The sequence below is a fragment of the Delphinapterus leucas genome, chromosome 16, assembly GCF_059928025.1.
Source record: "Delphinapterus leucas isolate spDelLeu-1000000601 "Yukka" chromosome 16, BTC_Dleu_Yukka2, whole genome shotgun sequence".
NCBI lineage: Eukaryota > Metazoa > Chordata > Mammalia > Artiodactyla > Monodontidae > Delphinapterus > Delphinapterus leucas.
This window is the reverse complement of record NC_143144.1, coordinates 25971152-25997910: the sequence shown is the minus strand read 5'-3', so window position 1 is coordinate 25997910 and position 26759 is coordinate 25971152. Positions and strand designations below refer to the sequence as shown.

At 54.3% G+C, this 26759-nt stretch overlaps 1 protein-coding gene across 13 annotated transcripts in view; it reads right to left on the bottom strand.

Annotated features, from left to right (window-relative positions):
• Positions 1-25071, bottom strand: part of UNC5B (unc-5 netrin receptor B) — an 84701-nt gene extending 59630 nt beyond the window's left edge. For 5 of the 13 annotated variants that reach the window (XM_089897622.1, XM_089897625.1, XM_089897627.1 and 2 more), the window contains exon 1: positions 24538-25069. In XM_089897622.1, the coding sequence (XP_089753748.1) occupies positions 24538-24616 (79 nt within the window). In that variant the 5' untranslated portion in view covers positions 24617-25069. Of the gene's footprint in view, positions 1-24537 lie in introns of all 13 variants that reach the window. The other 8 variants (XM_089897624.1, XM_022590807.3, XM_089897633.1 and 5 more) reach the window with 4 other exon arrangements.
• Positions 25072-26759: the final 1688 nt, after the last annotated feature.

Sequence of the window (26759 nt, the reverse complement as noted above, 5' to 3'; positions counted from 1 at the left end):
GTTTGGGATCCAGGCTACCAGACTCCAAAGACCCCTGACCACTGAGCAATATTCCCCCTCCACATGCTCTCATTTAAATTTTATGACAATGGACGTTATGGGGTGGATTGCTATTAATTCCATTTCGAGGTTGAAGATGAGTCTCAGATAAGCTAACTTGTCCCAGGACACATAGCTAAGGAGTGGGGAAGGTGGCATTTGAACCTAGTCTGTTGCCAGGGCTTGTCCACATAAGCACGAGTCTAGGTGACCAAGAGACAGAGGGTCCTCGGGGGATGTTTTCACAAAGCTCTGTGGCTCTCACAGCCCCAAAGTTCAGGTCCTGGCTACTTGGCCTCTGCCACTCCATACCCACCCTGGGCTCTGAGCTGTGCTCCATCCCCCGGCAAGCCCATTTGCCCCTACATTCCTGCTTCCTCCAGGAAGCCTTCCTCTATGCCAGCCATGGAGACCCCTCTTCCTCTGAGCTACAGAAAACGTGAGCTCTCTCCTTAACCGCAATTTTGAGAGCTCCTTGGGGCAGGCTCTGGGTCCCCTTAGGCTAGGCACAGAGAAGGGAATTAGAAATAATGGGGGCTTCAATGTTCTCAGGAGGAGAAATCCAGGAGCAGATCCCTCTACAGCCTCTTGAAATCTCCACTGGCCTTCAAAGAGCTCCAGGGACCCTTGAGCCTAAGCCTTCCATCCATCCCCCCATACTTCCTTTGTACAGAGGAGAAACCAAGGCACAGCTAGTGGTGGGAATGGGGAGGAAGCACGAGTGGCTGGTGGGTTTAAATGGGGGCTCAGGCAGAGGGAGCCCAGCAGACATGGGAGAGGAGGCTGCTGTCCATCCGGGTGGGGTGGGAGAACCCTGGGCCCAGCTCCGAGGAGCTCCGAGAAACACTTTACGACTTTCTAAGTGGGCGCTCTGCTGACAGCTTAACGGCCAGCTCCTCCCAGCCCCGGCTTCGGCTTCATATTTACGAGCTGAAGGCTCTGAGGGGGAGGCTGAGGAATCCAGCCCACACCACCCCATCCTCAGCCCTCTGGCTCCGGGGCCAGGAAGCCATAAAAAATGATCTTGCATCGCTTCCCTTCCCCCAAATGGTTTCAGGGGTGTGGGGGAGGGGACGGTGAGCAGAGGTTGGGGGGCAGGGAAGGTGTAGGGCCTTTTCCAAAGCCTGCACAAGCAAATACTCATGGAGAGAGAGGGCTGGCCCCTCAGCCTCCTGACACCCCATGGCCCAGGCTCCTGCAGCAGCTTTGCCAGTCCTGGGGTCCCCAGCCTGTGCTGCTAACAGCTGGCCATATTTGTATTTATGGAGCGCCGACTCCAAGCCAGGGTATCACTTCCTACATCTCATTTAATCTTCACAACAACCCTGGGAGGTCTGACAAGGTTTGGAGAGGTGGTATCTGTGGGCTTGGGTCTCTGCTGTCACCTCCCGCCCCCACTGAGGGAAGGCTGTGTGTCCTCATTCACACAGGCTGCCCCCCACCCACCCCCCAATGTACAGCTGAAGAATGTAAGGCCCAGAGAGGGAAAGAAACTTGCCCAAGATCACACAGTATGTTAGTGGTAAGGCGTGGACTCCCAACTCCCAGTAAGTGGAGCCCATGATGCAAACTCCTGACCCCTGGAAGACGGAAGAGCATCTGACCTGCCAGGGGGGTGAGATGGGCATGATTCCTTCTCACTCTGAACAGGTCTCCTTGTCTGTACGCTGCCTGAATGTGACCAGATGCACTCCAGGGGGAGCCCAGGCCTGTTAAGGCTGGGCTTCTCTGATGGTGCCTAGTCCTAGGCCCAGGGGACGGGGATGCCCCTCCTTTTCAGGCTGAGGCCAGGAGGCCATGCGAGCCCCGGCCGTTCTCTGAGGCCAGTCCCCAAGAGCTGGAGGCTGGGAGCCCTCCAGCACCCTCCCTCCCCTGTCCCTAAGTGTCCTCAGCCCCTGTCTGGCCTGGGAAGGGCCAGCATCTCCCACAGGATGTGGCCGTCTGGCTGGCGGCAGCCTCCACCACATCCCCTCTGGGCATTGTCCAGGCCCAGTGCTGAGGAACGCTGACCACGGAATTGACCCCACCCTCTGTCCCCATCCCAGCCCCCAGCCCACATACCTCTTCTTCCCACTGAAGTGGGTCAGTCCACCCAGGGAAACCAGTCCTCAGCTCTTTGCTGAGCTGGGGGCTCAGGCTGCAGTGGGGGCTTAGTAAATGGCCGTCAAGACCCCAGGTGGGTGGCTGCATGCCTCCTGGTCCCCCTCCCCCACGCCTTTCTCTGTGCTCTGAGCCCCCTCCCAGGTGGCCCCCCTACTGAGGGGTTGTCTGCAGATAATCAGGGAACAGATTCGGAAAGTAGGAGGAAAAAAAGCACTCAGGCGCCAGACAGGATCCTTATCTTCTGGGACGGAATGTCAGAAGCAGCAGCAGCAGGGCAGGAGTCCTGCAGCAGAGGAGGCCCTGCAGCTGCGGCCGGGGAGGGGGAGGGTGGACCCGCCCCGGGCACTGGGGAGGGAGGGGACCGGCATGGTCTGCTCTGGGCCAGCAGAGCCTGAGGACCAAAGGGAATCTGGCCTTGCCCAGGAGGGGGTCTAGACACCAAATCTTCCCCTCTCCAGCCCAGCTCTCAGGCCCTACTTGTTCAGACTGGCTCTGGAACCTCTCCAAGAGAACCAGGGAGGTGGGTTGAGGTGAGTCCCCGGACCCTGCGGCCCAAAACTGGCTGGGCCACAAGACTCCGGCCAAGTTCCTGACTGGCCATGCCTCAGCGCTCTCACGTGTCGAATGGGGATTAAAAGCCCCGCTGCCTCTTGCACTGCACTACTGGGATCCTCCACAGAGATGTCTGTGGAAACCAGCAAGGGCCGTGCAAAGGGGGGCTGTGCTCTGCCTGGTGCTCCCCACCCAGGAGGCTTCCCTGCCGGTGCTCACACAGCGTGGGAGCCCAAAAGAAGTCTGCGGGGGGCTCTGCTTCTCGGCATTGGTTCCCCACATGCAGTGGTCCCTCTCACAAAGCAGAAAGCAGGTTTTCTGATGGCGCAATGTTTTCCCAGGGTGGTCCATAAACCAAGAATAGGATCAAGGAGCCATGATCCCCTGGCCTGGACATTCTCCTCTGGGGCTGGGCTAAACCCCAAGGATGAGGCGTCATCTTTGTGAGGCCCTAACAAAGGCCCCTGGAGAAGGGCAATATCAGTGGGGGTTAAGGGCACAGGCCCTAGATGTGGGTTCAAATCCAGGCTCTGTCACTTGTCTGGCTATGTGACCCTGGGCAGGTGTCCTCACACCCCAGTCCCCACCCTGGGGCCTCGGTTTCCTCCTCTGTAAAATGAGGGAGATGTCTCTTTCATGCTAACATTCTGTGACTTTACACTTGACCCAGCAGCTGGGGGCCAGGAAACACGTACTCATACACATATCAGAGAAACATCAAACTAAGTGTGAGCCATGTATCTGGGAACACCCTGGGGCCACCTATGTGCACCCTGGTCCTAATTTCCTGGTGGCCTCAGCCAGGAGCAATGAGAGTGGGGCAGCTTGCTGTGGATTTCGGCTAGTTCATCTCCCAGGGTAGAAGCCAAAAATGCCAGGGAGTGTCCACGAAGAAAGGCTTCTGGCAGGCACTGGGCATTAAAGGCATGCTCCCCTGTGCCCCACCCGTCCCCAGCCCCGTGAGGGCCTGGCTGGCTTGTCCCCCAGCTGTCATTGGCAGGGCCTGGTTCTCATTAGCTGCTGTGGCAGCTGGGGGCGGGGGGATGTGGGTTTGGGGGCAGGCTGTGAATTAAAGCCAGTCTGGGACAGCACCCGCCTTTGGAGCTGGAGTGAATGATGGACAGGGGATGGGGAGGGGGATGGGAGGAGGAAGCACAGAGGCGTGGCCAGTGGCAGGGGCGAAGGTAAGAGCTGGCTGGAGCCCCAGCATTTTCCGGGCTGTTATTCTGGGCAACTTTTTATTTATTCAGAGGCTGGGGATGCGGCTTAGCATCTGTCAGCTCAATATTTATTACAAGCACATTGGCCTTGTACCACGGACCCCATGCCGGGGCCACCGCAGGACCCTCTCCCCACATCTCCTCCCTGCCAGGGCACTTGAACACCTGCCAAGAAGAGCTGCAGGGCAGCACCTTCCCAAAAGACTATCTAATCCAATTCTTTTGGTTCACCTTTCGGGAAACTGAGGCCCAGAGGGAGAAGCAGCCTTGCTCAAGGTCACAGGGCACTCTGGTACCTGATCCCTGATCTCTCGGCCTTCAGGCCCCCAGAACAAACACTGCTGCAGTAAAAATACCACAGACCACATGGCGAGATGGGACAGCGCCTTGCCCTCCAGTCCCCCGCCAGGTACAGGTGGAGCGGAGAGGAATCCTGGCACAAGGTCAGCTTTGCCACAGGAGTCTTTTACGAGGTACCCAACCCCCCCACCCCCGGCCTCAGTTTCTTCCTCTGTACAAGCAAGGTGATCACACCCACCTCACAGAGTGGCTGGGAGGATTGCATGGAAAAAAAACTGGAAATGGTAAAGTGCTGTACAACTGGCATTTGTTTATTGATTTAGATGCTGCACAGGCTGGGCTGGGAAGAAGTGAGGCAGGATGGCTATGGGGGAGGAGAGGTGTGTGTCCGCGGCCACCAAATCCCTTCCTAATCCCAGCCTCCAAGGCAAGGCAGGAGGCAGCTGACACGTCAACAGCCATAGCACCCGCTTAACCAACTGAAGATGCATAAATGACCCGGAACAGCACTGCGGGCACCAGTTGGCAGAGCTGGCGTGGACATCACATTCCCTCCCCACCCCCCAGCTCCCAGCCTTCTAGCAGCTGTGAGGTCAGCTTGCAGAGTGGTAGCACCTCCCCCCAGCCACCATGCAGAGCTCAGAGGAGCATGGCACTGCCAGGGCCAGGGCAGGCGCCAGCTCGGATTCCCCAGGTTCCTCCTTCCTCCTGCACCCCCTCTGCCGTCGCTTCTCCTCCAGCCCCCTGATCGCATCCCAGAGCATTTCCCCCACCAACACAAGACTGCGGCTTCTCATATAACACATAAGCTGTGGTGTGAACTTCTGGTAAATGAAGATCTTATTTAAAACTGTGTACTATCAGGGGAGAGGAAGAGACAGGTTCCAACACAGCTCAGCCGTCTTGCCGGGAAAAGGAGGTTGGATAGAGCAGAGAGCCACCAGTCGCTCCTGGGAAGTCACTGGAGAGGGGCTATGGGGCCCTGGGAAACGCTCCCAACTCACCTACGAGGGTCAAGCAGGGTGTCACCTTCTTTATCTGTGCGGAAGGGTAGGGCAAGGAGCTGACCCCCGTTGGAGGTTTGGAAGAAACAGTGGTTTAACTTTGCAGGGCTTTGCAAGAATGGCAGACCTTTGGACCAGAGAGGCCTTGGCGATGAGGATCCTGGGGCCTCTACATTAGCAGCACGACAGAACCACTTGAGCCACTTTTAAAGCTCCCAATGACCAGGCCAGACCCTAAGCCCAGTGAAGTTAGAATCTCTGGGCGGGAACCAGGCAGGGGTGGTCCCACTGATCAGCCAAGGCTAAGAACCAGCAAGCCCTTTTCTTTTTAACAAGAGGTGTGCACCTGAATCACCTGGGGTGCTCTGTCAAAATTCATATGCTCAGACTTCCTAAACCAGAGCCGCTAGGGGCAAAGACCAGGCACGTGAATTTTGAAAAAAACCAAAAAACCAAAAACAAACTCTAGGATATTCTTAAGTACAAGCCTGGTTATTTGTTCACGGAGCACCTGGACATCGAGGGCCCAGTCTGTGCTGGGCACTGTCCCGGACCTGGGGGTACAGTACTGAGTGACGTGGCCCCGTCCTCGTGGAGTTGACATGCTAGAGGGGTGACCGACAATAAGCCAGCAAGCATGTAAGTCCATACACAAATCATAATTCCCGATGGTAATAAGCTAAACGAGGCAGGGGGATCGGGGAGGGGCTCTCTGAGCAAGGGTCGTCCAAGCTGGGACCCAGATACAGGAAGGGGCAGGCCACGCCAAGTTCCGTGGTGAGAGCACCCCGTGCAGAGGCATGTTTACTGACGTGGAAGCTGCAGCCTCCTGTCAGCTGCAGACCCACACTCTCATCAAGACCCCTGTTTACAGGTCCTGGCTACACAGGAAATGCTGAGGAGAGGCCAGTGGTGTCACAATTGCCCTCTTTGGCGCTCAGGAAATTCAACAGGTGGCTGGAATAAAGGGATTTTAGAAAATGTACATCTGTCAGAGACCTCAGAGTTCCCTGGTCCAGCTTCCTCAGTTAACAGATGGGGAAACTGAGGCTCAGCAAGAGGCAGTGATTTACTTTGCTGTGGCATCTCCGTTCTGAAAGGGTTCAACGGGACCACGACTCCACCATGTGTCACTGTCAGGCCCAATGTCCACCCTTCCCCCAAAGTCCCTGCTGCTCTTTCTCTCTGTATCAACAACCTGTGTGTTCCAGGTACAAGGCCACGATACACCCAGGGGGCTTGGGTGGTGGGAAAGTGGGGCCTCCCCCCATTGTCTCTCTGAGGGTGGGGAGGCCCTTCCTCCTACACTGGGAAGCCCATCAAAGGTCAGAGAAAATGGTGCGCGATAAGGCCATGGAATTTGGAACTTAGTGGGAGCTGGAATTTCCCCATGTGGAAGGCTCCCCGCTGCCCACCCCTGGTGAGCATACAAGGGAAGGGTATGGCATATTCCGGGGAGGGGGCGGGTGGCCCAGGCACTCAGGGTCAGAGGACTGACGTTGAGGGGTGGGCAGGGTGGGCAGAGAAGGTGGCTGCCTGTCTCTGGAACATCCCTGCCCAGGAGAGGCAAGCTGGGTCACCAGGTCACTCTGCGGACAGACCACTGAACGAGGCCACTGCTTGTTCCTGCTCAGCCCTTATTTCCACCGTGAATGTGGTGTGGACAGGAGGGCGAGGCCAGAGGCTGCGTCAGCACCTTCCCTAGCAGGGCCACAGAGCGAGGAGAGCTCCTGTTCCCTGTACAGCTGTACCCACTGCCCTCTCGGACCAACAACAGCTAAAGCCCCGATAGCTCCTCTCAATCTCCCTCTGAGTTTCCTGGGTAAAACCTGTAGGTAAGACAGGGTGCCCTGGAAGGACGATCTTCTTAATCTTTCTCAGCCACGTTAAGAGTAGACAGGGGCCGGTAAGTGGGGAAAATCCGGTAGCGACAAAGCAAGTCCAGAGATGATGTGGGTAAGTCAACCCCCTCCCTCTGACCCTGTCCCCCCAGCTGTAAGCAGGGGCCGGGGTGGTGGTGGTGCAAGCGCTCACCCGGACGATGTCCTGTGGTTGCTAAGAAGCTCAGCTTCACGTGTGAAGGTGCTTTTTGCATGAAGTGCTCCACACCTGCGAGCGATGGGCACCAGCTGGACGCATGGTGGGTGGGGGAGCCAAAGACAGCACGCGGCTGATTCTCACGACCAGCTCTTGCTCAAGCAAAGAGGACGCTGGGCCCTCATGTGCCCCTTTATAAGGTCTGCCAGGCTTCTGAGGCAGAGGGAGGGGGTTGCCCACATCATCTCTGGACTTGCTTTGTCGCTACCTGCCTTCTAAGGACTGCACCCCCCCCCCCTGCAAGCACTACAATTCCCCGGAAGGAGCCTTGGAAAGGAAGTCCAGGGCAGTGTGATGGAGATGCCCAAGCACCTGGGAACTTCTGTGTAACCAGCTCTTTTCATCAGTGATCAAGGCCCCTGGGGGCTTGGGCAATTGGTCTGGTCCAGTGGGCGGTGATGGGGAGGCGGAGAGGTTGGCTTACTTCAGGGTCCCGGTGGCCTCTCTCCCTCGAGAGTCCAGGCCCTCAGCTGGCCCTGCCCTTCCTTCTGCAAGCTGCAAGGACCCAGGCTGGGGCAGAGAAGGATGCCGTCAAGGGTGTAATAAACGACTTACTGACTGGCAAGCAGAGTTCTCAGGGCTCGGAGCATGACCTTCCAGCAATTATGCCCTCCACCGCCTGCCCAAGGCCCCTCCTGCTCTGTGGAGACTCAGGTCTGGCTCGGCCCCTTCCCCCCAGACCACTGGACCTGCAGGGGCCTGAGGGGTGCAGACAACCCCCTGCAGCTGCTAATGCTCCTCCCCAGGCACCCACATGAACACACACCCTCTTGGACCAATCCTTAAAATGGCACAGGCCGTGGAGAGAGGGGCCGGCTGATCATGCTGGCTGCGCCCAGCCTGTGGGAAGAGCCCAGTTCTGCCCAACAATCCACAGCGCTTTATTGAGGCCAGAATCACATCAGTGGGGGATTCTGTATTTTACAAAGCAGCTCCAAGTTCTGTTCACTCACCACCCAATCACTCCACCAGTTATCACCAAGCAGCTAGCGCTCACGGGGACATCCAGGGAGGCACACAGGGGATAAGCCCTGATTCCGGCCCTGGAGAGTGGATGCAGAGTGGGCTCCTGGAAAGAGCACTGAATTTGGAGTCCAGAGGCTAGGGTTAGACCTAGACTAGACTCTGACCCAAAAGCTGGGAGGCTGGCGGGGGGCGGGGGTCACTTCACTTTCCCTGAGCCCCATTTTGCTCCTCTGCTAGGACCTTCCTCCCAGAGTCATTACAAAGCCTAAATGACACAATGTGTTCGAACTGGCCAATGTGGGCACGAGAGCAGGCCCAGAGCGGGAGGGAGGCCAGGGGCTCAGAGGGCCTGAAACACACCTGGCGGGCAGACGGAGTGTATGTGGATGGGAACCTCACAGGTAAAGGAAACAGCAAATAAAGCAACCACCTCAGCAACTTCCACAGTTCTGTATAGAATGGAGTGTGTGTGTGTGTGTGTGTGTTTATATGTGTGTGCATGCATGTGTGTGTTCCAAGGGACTGGAAAAGAGGATCCAAGACCCATCTGAGTCCCAAGGAGCAACGTGCAGAGCCTGTAAGTAAATAATAAATAACATATTCCACATCATGCAACGCCCTTTGCACACATGAACTAATTATGATGTTGGTCCCACCTTTTGTCTGTGTGACCAGTGGTGTAGGATTCATTATCCCCCATTTGACAGAAGAGGAAAGCAAGGCCCAGAGGGCTGTAGGACCACACGGAGCCAGGAGTCACAATTTAAGCCAGGGCAGGGATGGCACTTGGGGTCCTGTCCCTCTCCTCTCCATCTTCCTCGGGGGCAGCACAGAGAATCTGTCTCCCCACACAGGGCTCACTGCTTGGATCTATAAGCAGAGTGGGAAGGGGCATCTGATGAGGAAGCAGAATGTATTCAAGAGGCCATGAAAAAAGAATAAGAAGAGAGGTCTGGGTCTGGCCTGGTCTTATATCCATTTCTTTCTTACATGAAAGGTTGCATCCTATAAATACTACTTTGTGGTTTGCTTCTTTTACTTGTCAGTATGTCCTAGGAATCTCTCCATATCAGTTCTTGAAGAGTTCTAGCATCATTTTTTTAGAGCTGCATAGTACTCGAGTGTGTGGTTGTACCATAGTTTATTCAGCTCCTCTACTGGGGTGTTGGTTGTTTCAAATATTTTGCCATTACAAATAACGCTGTAATGAATCACCATGCACATAGGCATTTTTGTACTGATAAAGGTATATCTTAAGGGTAGATTTCTAGAAGTAGGATTGTTGGGCCAGAAAATAAAGTGTACATGCAGTTTTGTTAAGTATTGCCATATCAGTTCTCCAAAGGATTCTACCAATTTGCATCTCCTCCAGCAGTGTCTGGAAGTGCCTGTTTCACATAGCCTCCCCAATGGAATGTGTGGTCACAATTTTTAATTTTTTCCAGTCTTGTACGTAAGAAGTGGTATCCCAGAGTTGTTTTAATTTGCGTCTTTCTAATTATGAGTGAGTTGTAACATTTTTTTCATGTGTTTGAGGGTCACTGTTACATCTTATTTTGCGAATTGTCCATGTCTTTTTCCCACTTTTTAATCAGATTTTTGGGTCCTCCGTCCCTCAATATTTTAGACTGCATTATGTATTAGGGATATCAGTCTTTCGTCTGTAGAATATGTTATGAACATTTTCTCTTAGTTTGTCAAATATTTTGTCCTTTGACTTTCCTTAGGGTGCTTTACTGTAAATTTTTTTTTAATTTTATGTACTAAAATTTATCAATTTTTAATTTTATCATCCTGGATTTTGAGCCACAGTTAGAATGCCTTTCCCTGTCCCAAAATTAAAGAGAAATTCACCTGAGTTTCCATCTAGTACTACCTGTAAGGTATGAGTGTTTACATTTAGATCCCTAATCCATTTAAAGTTTATTTTTCTGTTTGGTGTGAAATATGGATCAAAGTTTATCATTTTCTAAATGGATACTCAGTTGTCCCAGCACCTTTTTTTTTTTTTTTTGAGTTTTCTAGTGTTATTTATTTTAATATCATGCAGAATACAGAGTGGGCAATACCTTGTTCCCAACGCTTTTGTGATTGGCTAATCAACAAGTTATAACTAAGGGTAGCTGTATGCTAAGAAGCAGGTGAGAGGGACGCAATGTCCAGCACCATTTATTTAAAAGTCTATCTTTATCCCAGTGATCTGGGATACCACCCTTGCATATACCACATTTCCACATGCATTTGGGTCTAATTCTGGGCTTTCTCTTTTCTTTGAGGGGCCTATCTGCCAATTCAGGCACCAGCTCCACATTATTTTAATTATAAAGGCGTTATAGTATGTTTTAATATCTGGTAGGGATAGTTTTACTTCTTCTTTACCCATTCTTGTGCCTCTAATTGATCTATCTTGTTAAATTACATTGGATAATACTTCCAGCACAGTGTTGGATGGTAAAAGAGACGGTGAGCGCCCTTGCTTTATTACTGATCTTAATGGAAGTGCCTTCAGCGTTTCCTCATTAAATAAGATACTGGCTTTAGGACTAGGATGTATATATATATATAAATATATGTGTGTGTGTGTGTGTGTATTTTATTATACTTAAAGTATCCCTTAATCCCAATTTCCTTGAATGTTTATATCATGAATAGGTGCTGAATTTTGTCCAAGGTTTTTTCAACATTTATGGATATAATATGATTTTGTTTCTTTAGATTCATTAATATGGTATATGATATTAATTTGGCACACGCTATTAATATTAATAAATTAATTTTGAACCAACCTTTCTTTTCTAGAATAAATAAGGGGACTTCCCTGGTGGTGTAATGGTTAAGAATCTGCCTGCTAATGCAGGGGACATGGGCTTCAGCCCTGGTCCGGGAAGATCCCACGTGCCGCGGAACAGCTAAGCCTGTGCGCCATAACTACTGAGCCTGTGCTCTAGAGCCCGTGAACTACAACTACTGAGCCCGCGTGCCACAACTACTGAAGCCCGCGTGCCTAGAGCCTGTGCTCCGCAGCATGAGAAGCCACCGCAATGAGAAGCCCACACCGCAACGAAGAGTAGCCCCCGCTTGCCGCGACTAGAGAAAGCCCGCGCGCATCAACAAAGATCCCAATGCAGCCAAAAATAAATTAATTAATTTAAAAAATAGAATAAATAAGGTTTAGTCATTATATATTATTTTCTTCAAAAAAGGGGGGGATGGAATTGGATACCAATGATGACAGCTACGATTTACTGAACAATTTCTCTGTCCTCTGTACGCATTATTGTCTGATTCAATCCTCAAGATACCTATGTGAAGCAGGCTTTATCATCCCCATTTCACAGATGAGGAAACTGAGATTAACAATGGTGAAGTAGCCTGGCCAACACCACACAGCTAGCAAATAAAAGAGACAGGGCTGGGCTTCCCCAGTGGTGCAGTGGTTGGGAGTCCGCCTGCCGATGCAGGGGACACGGGTTTGTGCCCCGGTCCGGGGGGATCCCACATGCCGCGGAGCGGCTGGGCCCGTGAGCCATGGCCGCTGAGCCTGCGCGTCCGGAGCCTGTGCTCCGCAACAGGAGAGGCCACAACAGTGAGAGGCCCGCGTACCGCAAAAAAAAATGAGACAGGGCTGGATCTTGGGTCTCAGTGATTCCAAAGGCCTTAGTACTACATAGGCAGCATTATTTAACTGTTATTTGGATATATTAAAAATGCTTATTATTTGATAAGTTGTTGGAAGGGGAACACCTCTGTAGGAACTGGGGGGAGGGCCTGCCCCTACTTCCCCGAACCCTGAGCTTCCCTCCTCAGCCCGTCCTGCCCGAGGTAAGCAGAGGAAGGTTGTGATGGGCTGTGAGGGCTGCCGTCCATGTGGCTGCCCCAAGGCCAGGCAGCAAGCAGCCCTCAAGGCCTGCCACGTCCCCTTCCAATCTCAGCCTTGATCAGTCCCAGCATTTATGTCTCAGGCTCCAGACAGTGTGGGAACAACCAGGAGAACGAAGACGGGTCCAGGGAGGTGCTGGGCTGTGAGGGAACAAAGCAGAGGGAAGAAAACCCTAACCTCCACTCCCTGCTGGTCCTGACTGTCCTGTTTTCTAAGAACAGGCAGCCGGCCGAGGGATTATGTAACTTCTGGTGGGCATGGCAGATGGCGTGCTGGCTGGGCACCTCAAACCCAGCACTGACACTAACCTTCCCTGACGTGGCACCCCGGCCTCCCCTACTCTGGGGTGTGGAGCAGAGAGGGATGGGAAGCGACCCAAACTCTTGTCATCTACCTCAATAGCCGTGGCCATCTAGGCCACGGGGAGAAGCCAGGGCCCACCCGCCAGCAGGAGGTTCCAGCCAGGGAAGTGGAAACGCAGGCCCTCTCCTCCCTGCCCCACAGCGAACAGCTCTCTGCACAGCCCCTGGGGGAACAGAGCCTGCTGTGCCGGCCTCCTTCCACCTCAGATCAGTGGCCCCTGGGGTTTGGAGAAGTTTCCAAAGCACCTGTCCAGGCATTTTCTCCCTGGGCCCTACCTAGCGTTCAGCTTCTTTTATTCCTTTTGCTGATGGGTAAACTGAGGCTCAGAGAGGGTGAGTGATTTGCCTGTCACACAAAGACAGATCTGGCCCTACATTTTCCTGCTGGTGCATCCCACTCTGTATGGACACAGTTGACCTTAGGGCTGAAGATTCCAGACTCCGCGTCCAGTGCTCTTTCCAAATGCTATGACAACGCAGGCTTCCCCTCAGGCGGCTCACCAAGTCACCCTGTGGGCCATCCTGAACTTTATGTCTAATACTCCCTATGTCAAGAGGGGAATATTGGAAAGAAAGGAGGGGTGTAACCAGCGATTTGCAGACTGATTTCCTCCCAGGTAGAAAGAAAAGGGGGATGACCTTTACTGACCATGCCTCATCTCGTTTTCATCTCCCCAACAACCAATCAGGACCCCCATTTCACAGTGAGGCGATGCAGGCTAGGGGAATTACAGCTAGTGTCAGAGCCAGGACTTGAACCCAGTTTACTGATTCTAGGGCAGACCCTCTTCCACTGGACAGATGAGGACACTGAAGCCCAGAGAGGGAAAGGGACTAGCTCAATGCCACACAGCAGATTAGCTGCTGGCCAGGATTAGAATCCGGGTTTCCCACTCCTCAGCTTAGGACTCTTTCTATATGTGTGTGTCTGTACAGAGCGGGACGAACCAGCAGGAAAATGTGGGGCCTCACATTTGCAGCAGGGGTTGCTGTGTCCATCAGCTCCGGCTATCTTGGGCTGCCAGGCAGGAGTTCCAGATGAACCTGTGTTAGGGGCTCCTGGCAAGGGCCGGCGGGTGCCCAGCTGTGAGTGTGGCAATGGGCCCAGGACTACTGCTGCCTCGGCTAAGGGCCTGGGGGTGTTTAATCTCCCAGGGATGCTCCCTGAATGTTAACACTGGACGCAGTGCCAAGGGGAGCCTGGCTTAGCCAGACTCTGCAGCCAAAACTGCTCCCCTGTATCAAACCAGCTCCTGCCAAGACGCTGCTGGAAGTTGCTCTGGAGCGCTGAGGCCTCCAGTCAGACCCTGCCCATGAACCTTCAGATATACTGTCTCAGCCCACACCTGCTCCCAGGCCCCAGGGCCAGTGTCCCTGCAACGGACTTTCTCTTGAGCCACTAGAAGGCAAGGTGGAGGGGAATGATCAATGGGCTTGAGACTGCAAATAGGAAACAAACATCTTTTTTTGTCTGTTTGTGTTTGTTTCTTTGGCCGTGTCGCCTGTGGGATTTTAGTTCCGTAACCAGGGATCGAACCAGAGCCCTCAGCAGTGAAAGCACAGAGTCCTAACCACTGGACCCCCAGGGAATTCCCAGGAAACAAACATCTTTAAAGGGCCTGGACCAGCCAGCTATGGCTTGTGAAGGCCACCTTGCAGGTGAGTACAAAGTTTACCAGCCCAGCCAATGTCTGCCCGTCTGCTTTCTCCACACAAAGGGGCAGAGGGCACTTGATGGCAGTCCTCGATTAATTCTTTGTGGTTCCACTGGATTTAGTGAGCAAATTCTTTGCTACCTAGGGGCTCTGACCACTGAAGACTTGGCTCTGACATCCATGGTACCCTGTGCATAGTAAGTGATCAAAGATGGAAAGCAGGAGAGAATGAAGGGAGAGAGGCAGGCAGAGCGGGGGAGGGGTGGGGCTGTAAGCAAAGCAACGAGAATCTTCTAATTCTTTGGTTGCGCATCTACAGTAGCAAGTCCAAAGCGTGGCAGGGAGTGAGTCACAGCAAGCTCTGGGGTGAGGAAGGCTTGCGTGGATCCTCATTCATCTGTTCTACAAGTGTTTATTAAGCACTCTTTGTGTTCCAGGAACTGTGCTGGGTGCCAGGGACATGCGAGTGAGCAAAAGCAGACCAAGCAGACCCAGGCTCCCTAGGCACCTAGTGTCACAGTTGCTCTCCTGTCATCCAGTTGTTTCAACCCCATCCTGTCTCCACCTGCTGACCCTGCCTCCTTGTCCCCAGGGCCCTGGCTTGGGTGACAGGAAACAGAAGGGTGGGAACCTGCCCCATAAGACATACCCCACCCCACCCCCAGGTCACCCTTCTGTCTCTGAGTCTCTGTCCTGCTTTTCACAGAATGACCAAAGGTGGGATGGAGGAGGGGAGCCAGGAACAACATTCCTGGAATCCCGGTCAACTTCTTATAAGCTCTGCATCCTCCATGGGTGCCCAGGCCCAGGCTGGGCAGGCGGGCGCCTCTGATTGCATTACAGAGCTGCTTGCCTTCGGCTCTGTCTCCTGATGCCAGTAATGCCTCCAGATACCAGTCAGGGCCTCTGGGGGTTACAGCCTCCTGGGTGATCTCAGTAGAAGACGTTCCTCCCAGACCCTAGGGATGCCTCCTGATATCCACCAGGCCCAGGTGGGCATCAGGGACCAGAAAAGGCAGCCTCCTTCTTCTTGCCCCTCTCCCTGGCTCTCTGGTCAACAAGGAAACCGCCACCAGGAACTCTCTGTCCCCCTGCTTTCCTGCCCAGAGATGTACAGGGAGAGAAGCAGGGCCCAGGCCCAGCCAAGGGGGCAGCCAGACTGGGGGCAGGGAAAGGCAGGTAGGAGGGAGGCCAAGGGGAATCAATGGAACCTACTCTGTGCCAGGACTGCATGTTTATCTCACATCACATCACCATCCAGTGAAGTCAGCGGGGTCATCCCCACCCCACAGATGGGGACGCTGGGGTACACAGAGGTTGAGCCATCTGGCCCAGGCACTCAGTAAGAGTCAAATCCTTTTAATTCCAAAGCCTTGGCTCTTCCGACTAAGAAGGGGCCCCTGGCTCCAGAAGTCTTGTTTTACCAGATGATCAGGTGGCTGAATTCAGAATCCGTTTCCTGGTGGATGTGTCAGACATTCCCATTCCACACCTTCACAGACACACCCCCTACCAAGAAGGCCCTTTCTGTTCACCCAAGCTCTGCTCATCCTTCCAAAGCCAGTCAAGCACCATCCTCCCCTCCTCCAGGAAGCCTTCCCTGACCAACCACCCAGGCCCACAGGAGCTTCTCTCAACAGCTGAAGGATTTCCTGTTGTTATCACCCAATACGTGGCACCAATAACAACGAGGAGGAGGAGAAGGAGGACAGTGAGTTTTACTGAGCGACTTAGAATGTGCAAAGCATTTGCATACATTATCTCATTCATCCCCACAAGGATCTGATGAGATTGGTGCTATTGCCACTCCCCCTTTACAAATGAAGAAACTAAAGCTCAGAGAAGGTAGACAACTTGCTCTAGGACACGTAGCCAGATGCTGGAATAGCCAGGATTTGAACCCAAGTAGTCTGACTGCACAGCCCGCCCTCTAAGCACCATGCCAGATCCCTCCCAGTACACACATCTTGGCTCGTCCTCAGAAGGGCTCCTCTCTGTTGCCCCATCATACACTCCTGTTGCACCCCAGCATCACAGGTCTGGCACGTGGCTTATGCTTCAAGAAGAGATACAAATCAATTCAAGGGTCAGGCCGGTACTTTGCCCACCTCTGACCCCAGAGCCCAGCAAATGCTCAGACTGAACGAATGTCCATGTGCACCAAGTTTTAGGGCTCGGTGTGTTCCAACACCCAATGTGGTGACAGGAGTCCTCATTCCGCGCTCAGCCACCCTCCACTCCTGAGAAATGAAACAGTGGATGGGATGGCCAGGTCTGGACAGTGTGTTCCTGCCACACCCTCCAGAGGGCCCCCTTGAGCCTTGTGGCAGTGGCAGGGTCGGGCAGCAAGTGCCTCTCTGCTCACATGCCCAGGATGCCTTTGGCGATGGGGTCCTTCTCTGCCTCCCAGGCCCTGCTTGGCATCTGGGGCTCTGAGTCTGTGAGGCAGGAGATGCTCATGAAACAAGAAAAAGGGACCGAGGTCCCAGAGGGTGATTTATAGCTTTGGAGAGAGAGACCCAGGGCCGCATAATGCTCACAAGGGCATTCTAGTCGATATATTGACTTTCTGGAGGGGCCTCTGTAAACACAGTGGTTCTGGGCCATGGTTACCTCTGTCTCTTGTTGGTTGCTGGGGCCTATTCACATGGAACCAGACAAAAACCCCAGAGCCCCCAAGGATCATCCTTCCACCTTTCCCCCATCCCAAATTTACAGATGGGACCCAGAGAGGGAAAGCCACTTGCCTAAGGTCACACAGCAGAGAAAGAGCAAAAACCAGAGTCCCCTAACTCGCAGGCCAGGAGCTGCTGGCCCTCCAGGCCCTGAGCCTCCCTGCTTTCTCCCCCCGCCCCAATCCCCTGGAGGAGGACGTCTCTGGCATTGCACGGCTCTCTCCTGAGAAGGCTTTGCCTGAGTGCTCCCTGAGCTCTGTGTGCCAGGCCCTGTACTTTATAATATATCAGGTCATGTGATCCTCAAAACAGCCCTGTGAGGACAATATTATTATTATCATCCCCATTTTACAGATGAGGAAACTAAGGCAGAGCACAGTTACGTGAACTGCCCAAGGCCACAGAGTTAGTAAGTGGCAATGCTGGGGGGCTATGCTAAACTCCTCAGAATCCCAGTTGGCCACACCATGCACCCACAGCTGAGGCCCTGGGGAGGGGCCTCTGTGAGAAGGGGTAGGTAGAGGGGCTGGGGCTTCCTGGAGGTGATGAGAAGTGAGCTTGCCCCCTCCAACTGGCTCATGGAAGTAGCTGGGCTGAGGATTCTGTGCTTCCCTTCTTACCCACTCTGTGTTCTCTGATGGGGGTCTGGCAGGAGGCAAAGAAGTATACCTCCCCATGCTTCCATCCCCAACATAATCCGTACCATTTCTTAAAAAGCGTTTTCTGGGCGCACTCCATCTTCAAGAACCACAAAGAGCAAATCAAAGAATAAGAAATCTTTTCATCTCCAGTGCAAGAGGTAGCTGAGAGGGTCGGGTCCCCCAAGGCACATCCCTTCAGTTGGGCCTGGGAAGGCCAGGACGGAAATATGGCCAAAGGTTGGCTCACCAAGGATTGGTGTCCACGCAGGATAGAGGCCTTGCAGGTGCTGACAGGGCCAACTTCTCAAGAGTGGGAGAAGTCTCGGGCCTTCTTCACCCCGCCCCCATCTTGTCTCCTCTTCAGAAATGCTCTTAGAAAGACCCAAAAATGAGAGTCAAGGTCTGGCTCACATCACCTCCTCCAGGAAGCCCCAAGGCTCTCTTCCCTGAATAGACAGTTGACCCTTGAACAATATGGGCTTGAACTGTGTGGGTCCACTTATTGGCAGATTTTTTCCAATAAACATAGTAGCTGTATTTTCATTTTACAGATCTTTAAGTTAATTGTGGGGATGAGTTTATGTTCAATTAGAGATTACAATATGTGGAATCAAAAGAACTAGTGTTTGAGTCCTGATTCTATCCAAACCATTTCAGCTTCCTGCCTTTGGGTGAGTCGCTTATCAATTCCTTTATTTTTGAGGCTGAGATAGCAGACAGAGGATTTTTAACTGCTGGGGAGTCAGCGCCCCTAACTCCGAGTTGTTCAAAGGTCAGCTGTAGTGTCGTTGCTCTCATTTGCTACATACAGGGGCTCTCGGAATGTCACTTACCATTTTTTGGAGTGGAAATCAGCATCCCTCCCACACAGTGACCACCTTGAGGGCTGGGGCCAGGGCTGCTCTGGCTCTGACCCAGGTCTGAGGTGGGCTTCCTAAGTGGCACCCACTTCCCCAGTGGGGTTCTTACAAGGACAAACTGAGGTCTTACGTATGAGGGTTTTATAATCTGTAAAGCAATATGTATATCGGTGGAGCTGTGATTTTCCTATAGGTCTCTCTGGTCCACAACAGCACACCTTATCCTAGAGTTAAGGAAAGCAGGGGAACTGGGAAAGCAGGGGAGCCCTTTGTGACCATGGAAATGAGGAACAGAGGAGTCCAGGGCTCATATATGTGTCTGTGTGTGCATGTGTCCTCTTAATTGCATCCATGAGAGTCCCAGGTCCAGCCGTGCCTGCCCATGTTGCTCTCCATGAGGGATGCCACTCACCCAAGCTCTGCTTGCCTCTTCTCTGGCAAATTCCAGTGGACACCCCACTCCCCCTGGAGGGTGAAGCATGAACCGGACCCAGATCGGAGCAGATCTTCAAACCACAGGCCCTGTCACTGTTCTAGGGAAGCTGGGAGCTGACTGCAGGAGACCCCAGGACTCGGACACCTGTCCTCCTGGGGGTAGGCACTGAAGCTCCTGGACTGGCTTTAGGGCTTGTCTGTGGCCAGTCTGTCCCACCTGCCCTCAGTGGGGGAAGCCAGCTTCCTCCCTTCCAACTCCACAACCCGGCATTCAGACCAAATGGACCAAATCCTGCTCACCTGGGTCCCACCTCAAACAGGCATCCCTAAGAATACAAGAGAGGAGCTTCCCAAGCCTGGTGGTGACTCACCGTCCCCACACACATTCCTATTTACACACAAACACACCACAGCTGCACCCATATGTACACTGCATACCTCCCCCACCCAAACACACACACAGCCACCTACACCACACATCCCATATGCAAAAGGCACAACTCAGCACACACACTCATTCCTCCTGCACACTTCACCTCCACGCCCAGCACCCAATGCAGCACCACACCTACCCTCACCTCCCACTGCACACTCCCGCCCCCGCCCACCTCCTCCACACACATTCTCACCCCACTCACTCCTCCATGCACGCTCTCACACCCACATCCTGTCTTCCTCGAGAAAAGAGCCGCCCAGCGGCGGGGAAGTTGTGAGGCACTGGGGGCAGCCTGCTCTGGGAGGTGAGAAGGAGGGAGGCTCTGCTGTGAGCTCACTCCCTAACCAATCGTGCCCTGAGAGGTGCGGACTCCCGAAGACTGATTTAGCTCCGCAGGGGATGGGGTGGAGGGGACTGGCCAGGGGGCTGAGGGGGATCAGGGTGGCTCAGGATAGGAAGGGAAGGGGGAGCGGGCGGTGCCAAGGTGTGCACAACCCCCAGGTACCCGCGCTGAATCAGCCCTCCAGGCGGAGACGCTAACCGGGCCGCTGTGTCCGCAAGGGTAAATTAGGAAGCTTCCAGCAACCCAGGGCTTTGGGAGAGAAGGAAGAGGAAACAAAAGGGGTGGGGCTGGGGGAGCAGGGAGGCGGTTGATTTATGCCAGCACTTCAGCAAATGTTTTCGCTGCCATTAGCCTCGCAGCTTAGGAGAGAAAGGGGTGTCACGGGGTACCGGTGGTCGGGCCTCGCCAGGGCTTGCCTGCCCTGCGGGGTCGTGGGGGGCAGCGGCTGGCACAGAGGACGGGGTCTCACCTGGCCCTGGCTCGCCAAAATGCGCTAGGTTGGGTGGGGGAGAAAATCCCGGGGCTCCAGGCCGGGTGCGGGCCCAAGGCGGGCAGGAGGTGGCGGCCCAGGCCCAACTTCAGAAGCAAATCAAAAGGATGGAGGGCACACATTCCCTCCACCCTTCTGAAACTGCCCTTCCTCATATTATTCTAATTACGGTATTCTAAATTTTCCTTTAATAAAAGGAAAGAAACAGAACACACTTGTTTGGTTTCATTTTGCCTTCACAGCTTTAATGATTCCGTTTGTGGAAGCTGTTTAGAAAACCGGGGAGGACGAAGAGGAGGAGGAAGAGGCCAGAGTCACCAGCTCTGGCCTCAGCGGCCAACTTCGTCCTCTCTGCCCCTGGTGCCAGCCTGCCTAGGCAGCAGTTTCTCTCTACTCCCCAGCCCCACGAAGCCAACCCCTAAACCCCAACCTATGACCCCTGTCTCTCCTCCCTTTCCTCCAGGCCTCAGGGTGCTCCAAGGTGCCTCCTTGTTACTCCAACCCCAGCGATAAGGTTCAAATGACCATATGTTTGGCCAGCAGGCCCGGGAGGAGGCTCCAGGATGGGCCAATGAGAATCACCAACCAAGCGCTTGGAATGTAAGAGATCCACCTCCCCTCCAGCCTCATCCTCCAAGTCCCAGGCAGCCCAGACCCTCCTTAGAAGCCATTGCTGGTAAAAGGGAAGGGGAAGTGGTAGGCAGACCTGACGACGTGCTCTGACAGCCAGGAACAGGTCATAGTACCTCAGTCCAGGAGAAACTCAACAACAAAGTGAGTGCAGGAGATGAGCCCCCAAAGCTTCAAAATAAAAAAGTAAAAACCTATTTTGCCCCCAACTATACAAATAGGTACAGAGCTCTGAGGCTGGCTTGTGATTTATCTCACCTGGGGCAGGTGGGGTCTTTTTCTGAGAGGATCAGTGTTGGAAGGCTACCCCTGGGCACTTGCCTGGTCTCAGGGTCTCCCCTTGACCTTTGGTCCAGCCCTGTTCCACCTCTCCCAGGTCCCTGCTCCCAATTTCTTTCCACCATCCCCCAGCAAGCCCCAGTCTAACTCAGCTACCAAACCTACTTCATCATTAGCCGCCTGCCTTAGCTGGGCCTTGATTTCTGAATCTCAGTCCCAGACCCATGTGGCCAGTCTGCAGCCCAGGTGGAATAAAGGAGCCACAACTAGAGTGAGGTTTATGAGGCCTGAGTTCAAATGTCAGCTCTATCCTCGAGTCCCAGTGCAGTCCTGGGCAAGTCAGGGCCCGTCCCAAAGCTTCAGCAGTTAAACAAGTGGATTGGAAGAGAGAGGAATTGTCTCGTAATTCCTATGGAATTCCCAGTTTGTGGGGTGGGGAGAGAAATTACATACAAAATTCCTCCCCTGCAGTGGTACTTTCACTTTAATGAGAAAACCCAGTAAGATGCTCTTGATTTTCCATTTGTTTAAGTGAAATGGGCATTTGGTACAGAGTAGAGGAAGACAAGGACAGGCCACCACCACACATACACACACACACACACACACACACACACACACACACACACAGCAGAGACATTAGGAAAACTCCGATTTTAATTGCACCTTAAAAAGAAGTGCTATCATGACACCTTGGTTCCTTCTCAACCATCCCAGCCAGAGGCCAAGGAAAGGCTCATTAAAAGCTCCCGGAAAGGGCTTCCCTGGTGGCGCAGTGGTTGAGAGTCCGCCTGCCGATGCAGGGGACACGGCTTCGTGCCCCAGTTCGGGAAGATCCCACATGCCGCGGAGTGGCTGGGTCCATGAGCCATGGCCGCTGGGCCTGCGCGTCCGGAGCCTGTGCTCCGCAACGGGAGAGGCCACAACAGTGAGAGGCCCGCGTACCGCAAAAAAAAAAAAAAAAAAAAAGCTCCAGGAAAGGCTGAGGGGTGGGTGGGAGGAGATTCCCAGGGCCAGCCTGGGCTTTTGAAGTGGCCTCTCCTGGCCAGTCACTTGCTGAAATCTTCTAAGAGTCTCGGGTTTATGGTTCCAGGTTTGATTTCTCCACCATCAAACTTTATGGCTTAAAAAAAGATTCTCAGTGCTGGAAAGGGAACTCATTCCCATATTCACTGGGAATGGGGGTAGGGGAAAGGAGAGAGAGATGCCTGCCCCTTGAGGAGAGCTTGGACACGCCCAAGAAGGAGCTTCCCCCTCCCATGGCTGGGACCAAAAGGAGGAGTCCAAAGTAGCCTGAATCAGCCCGCTATTGGACAGGAGCCCTGGATACAAATCTGCAATCTGCGGTCACGTGAAGGCAAGATTTGAGGAAAGGCAACATCCTGGACTTCATTTTCCCCATCTGTGCAATGGAGCTCATAAGGAATCACTGGGAAGACCTAAAGAACATTCTGAAAAATGTTCTGTGCCTGTGGCATTAGAGTACAAGGGCTGTGTAGGAGGAAGGGGCATGTTCTCTCTCCTGAAGGCAGGTTTCTGAGGGCAAAGGGAAGGCAGCAGGCTGACCCCACCAGTTGGCCCCTCTCCAGGCTGGTGGACAGGCAACCCCTGCTGCTCTAAGTAATGAGCACAATTCCAAGGCCAGTTCTGCTCGCTAGTGAGAAATCAAAGCCCGGTATTAGCCACCCATTTCTGGCTGGGCACCAATCGTGCTCAAATCCATCAAAGCCTTGGGCCTGGCGTTTCTTCTTGGGAAGGTGGGGGCCAGAGGCTTTGTTAAGCAGGCAAGGCAGGCCACCCCCAGCCTCCCCAGCAGAGCCTACTCTGCAGCTCTGGAGAACTCTAGGCCAACCAGTCTTGTCTTTCTCCTGCCTCCCCAGCTCCCCACCCTCAGTAACCCCAGTATTTATTCCTGATACCCTTGCCCTGCCGGTCCAAACACAGCTTCCCAAGACCCAATCCTGCCCATATGCCATTTACAGAGACTTCACCCAACCCTCCAATCACCTCCCCTCAAACACCCCCAAACCAGAAACCAACACCCCAACCCAGCACCTCCCACACCCAACTGCACTCTTTAAAACAAAGTTGGTCACTCAGCAGCCTGCTTCCTCCCCCATCATTACCTTCCAACTTCAAAACACTGCTTTAAATACCAGAGTCTGCCCAAATCATAATTAACGTGGATCAAATGATTGTGTCGTAACTTTACAACACAAGGCTGGCAAAAAAAAAAAAAAAAGAATCATTAATTCCAGAGTGAGGAATAGCTGACTATAAGTGGGAGAGGCGGGCGTGGGACGTTCGGGGCGGGGGGGTGGGAGGAGGGCGGCGGACGTCAACATCCAAGCGGAAGGTAGAGGGGGGAGGGCTGCGTCATCTGTCCACTTTGTGCTCCAGTTTTCGGAGTCAATGCAGGATGCGGCCCACGCCCACCCAACCTCGGAAGCCCGGTGCTTGGTTTCTGGGGAGAGAGACGGAGGGGGGGAGGGAGGGGGAGAGAGAGAGAGAGAGAGGGAGAGAGGGAGAGAGAAGACAGAGAGAAGAGAGAGAGAGAGAGAGAGAGAGAGAGAGAGAGAGAGAGAGAGAGAGAGAGAAGAGAGAGAAGAGAGAGAGAGAGAGAGAGAGAGAGAGAGAGAGAGAGAGAGATGGGTTGGCTCCCGTGTGTCCACCCGCTCCACAGGAAGACGCAGCCCAGTCAGCTACGCCCGGCCCAGCTACAGACCAGCGAGACGTGTACACAACCACGGCGGGAGAAGGGGAATAGGGACTTTATTTTAGGAGCCCAGCGACTCCCTTAAGGCATCTTGCTGGGTCTGGAGTAGGAGCCTGGAGAGCGCACCTTGTCGGCTTCCCAGACGGGGAGATTGTCAGTGACTCATTTAAAAGGAAACTCGTCAGGATCACTACATACTCCTCCCCACAACACACAACACCAACACCCAGAAAAAAATTCTTCCAGGCCTGCGGATCCCAAGATCTCGAGGAAAGCTGTACGTGCAAGACAGCCCTATTCCCTTGGATAACAAAACCCTGAAAGCTGGCCTCATCTGGCTGGCGGAGCGGACCCGCGCTTCCCGTGTTCCCCACGTTTCTCGCTCCCTCCTTCTCATCTGCGGATTCGGGTCTGTGCCACGCTAGGAGTCTGGGCGAGCCGGGACCTGGACTAGGAAGTTGCCGGCGAACGGCAAGCGAGCGCACACCTGGCCTGTGCAGCGACTGTGGTTTTTCGGCGCCGCTGTCAGGCGCGCGCGAAGCCAGGGGTCCCCCGGAGGCCGGTACTCCGGGAGGCGCACACCCCGACTTGGACACCGTTCCAGGGAAAAGAAGCGATCTCTCCCTTCCAGGCGGGAGCTGGAGGGCCTGAGCAACACCCCCGCCCCGCCCCGCCCCGCGAGATGGCTGCGCCATCGCCCACTTTGCTGGGGCAGAGAAATCTACCTTTTAACTTGGGCGCCCTTACCGCTTTCCCTGTGCGCACTGACGGAGCGATAGACCACCTCAACTTCAGAGCAGAGTGAGGCGCCAGGGTCCCCTCGCTCCCCTCCCCCATGCCCGAACGCTCCCTACCTGCTTGGCTCAGCCTCAGGTCCCAGCAGAGCAGGAGTGTCAGCAGTAGCGCGCCCCGCGCTCCGCTCCGGGCCCACATGCTCCCGCGGCCCGGCTCGGGCGCCTCTCCCCCAGGGCTCTCTCCCTGGCCCCAGCCTCGCCGCCGCCGTCTCCGCCGCCGCCGCCTCCTCCTCGCCGTCCTCCCCGGCGCCCGGCCGCGCCAGCCCGTGCCCTCCGTGGGGGCAGAGGCAGCCACGCTTCGCAGAGGGCTGCCCGGCGCTCGGAACGCGATGGGTACCCGGCGCCCGCTCTCCGACCAGGCTCCGGCGTGCCCCTCTCTGCGCTCCTCAGGCTCCGGGGCTCGAGCGCTCCGTTGGCTCCCGCGTCCTGGCTTCGAAGTTGCGCGACTGAGGGTGAGAGCGCTCAGCGGCGCCCGCAGCGGCCAACGCCGCGCCGTCCGAGCCCCCGTGCGCGCTTCCCTGCGCCCCGCCGCTGCCCGCGGCTCCGGCGCCCTCGTCGGCCCCCGCCGCCTGCAACAAGGCCGAGCGCTGCCGCTCGCTCGCCCAAGTGAGTCCGCGAGCAGAGCAGGACACCGCGCGGCCGGGGCGGGGCCTGGGCGGGCAAAGGCGGAGCCGGCGGAGGGCCTTTCTAGGGGGTAACGACGGCCCCTTGGGCGCGGCCTTGGCGGAGCTGGGGGCCCTTCAGGGGGGGTACGCGCGAAACTCTGGGCCCGGAGCGTTGGAAATCCCGGCCGCTAGATCGCAGCTGGAAGCGGAGTCTGCCCAATTTTTGTTTCCAGAAACTAAAGAAATGTATCTTGGCGCTTTCCTCTGACTTGGCTGTGTCAGCTTTCCCCTCTGATTAAACTCAGGACTCTGTCGTTTTTGGCTCCCTGGTTTGTACTACGTAGAATCTACGCCTTCTACAGGGGGCGGGGGGGAGGGTCTTTACCAAAAGAGCTCCTTCAATGAGGAAATCTCAAACACTCAAGTCCGTGTTAAGCAGGGGCTTACAGCTATGTGGACTTGGGTATGGATTTGGATCATCCTGTTTGGCCCTACTTGTGGGTATGACCTTGGGCAGAACTGTTTGACTAGACCCCTCTGAACCTCCTGTAGCACCCAGGGCCTAGGATGTTACTCCCCCACCCCACCCCCACCCTCTGCGAGTGACAATGGGGCATAGGGAAGCCATTTTTGGCTCGGGTGGGTGTAAATTTGGGCTCTGCTCCTTACCTGCTGTGTGACCCTGAACAAGTTACTTAACCATTCTGATGCTTCCTTCATCATCATCATCTCCAAAATGGAGAAAAACGATAATAATTTTATAAGGGAATGTAGAACTGATTTTTAAATATATATATAGAAACTGCAGCACAAATGTCAGTAATCTCTCTTTCCAAGATCTCCCCTCTCAGCCAATCTGATTCCTGGTGGAAAATCCTGACCACCCAAGGGTGAGCCAAAGGGCACGTGGAGTCAGGTGGAGGTTGGGCGGTGGGCGATATCTTGAGATTGAAACCCAGTGACATTAGAAGGGGTGGATCAGCTAACACTGGCAGGGTCCTTGTATGTGCCAGGCATGGGGTTAAGCACTTTTAAACACTTTATATGCATCACTTCAGTTAATCCTCACAACTCTCTGAGGTAAGTACCATTTGTATCCCCCTTTTATGGATGAAGAAACTGAGGCACAGAGATGTAAAGTCATTTGCCCAAGATCACACAGCTTTGAGTGAATGAGTGGGTGAGTGAAAAGGGCAGGAGAGAGAGGATTGGAAAGAAACCCTCTGAGCTGGGGATCCTCGACACTTACACCTCTTCTGGGGCTGGCAGGTGAGAAATGACTGGCAGCCAGCAGGAATGCCTCCTCCCCACTGATCTGTTCACTACTGATCTGTTCACTACTTGGGATTTTTCCAGAACTGGGATCTGGAATCATTCCTCAAATACAGAGGCAGTGGCTGCTTCAGGAAGGGGTAAAGGAAGGCAGAGAGAGGTCCAGCCTCTCTCTGGTCCAGGCCCAGGAGTCAGTAGGGGGGTAGGCTGGAATAGGGTCAGTGTCCCCAGGGGCGCTTCCTAGACTGGAGGAGAAAGGACTTGGGGGCCGGAACTGCAGGTTGGAAGGGTTGCTGGAGGGGGCAGAGAAGCAACAAGGGCCTGCCCCAGCTGTTTCCCCAGAGAAGAGAGAAAGGTAGGACTGCCCAGGACTCCCATCCACACACACTCCCCCCACAGGTTGGG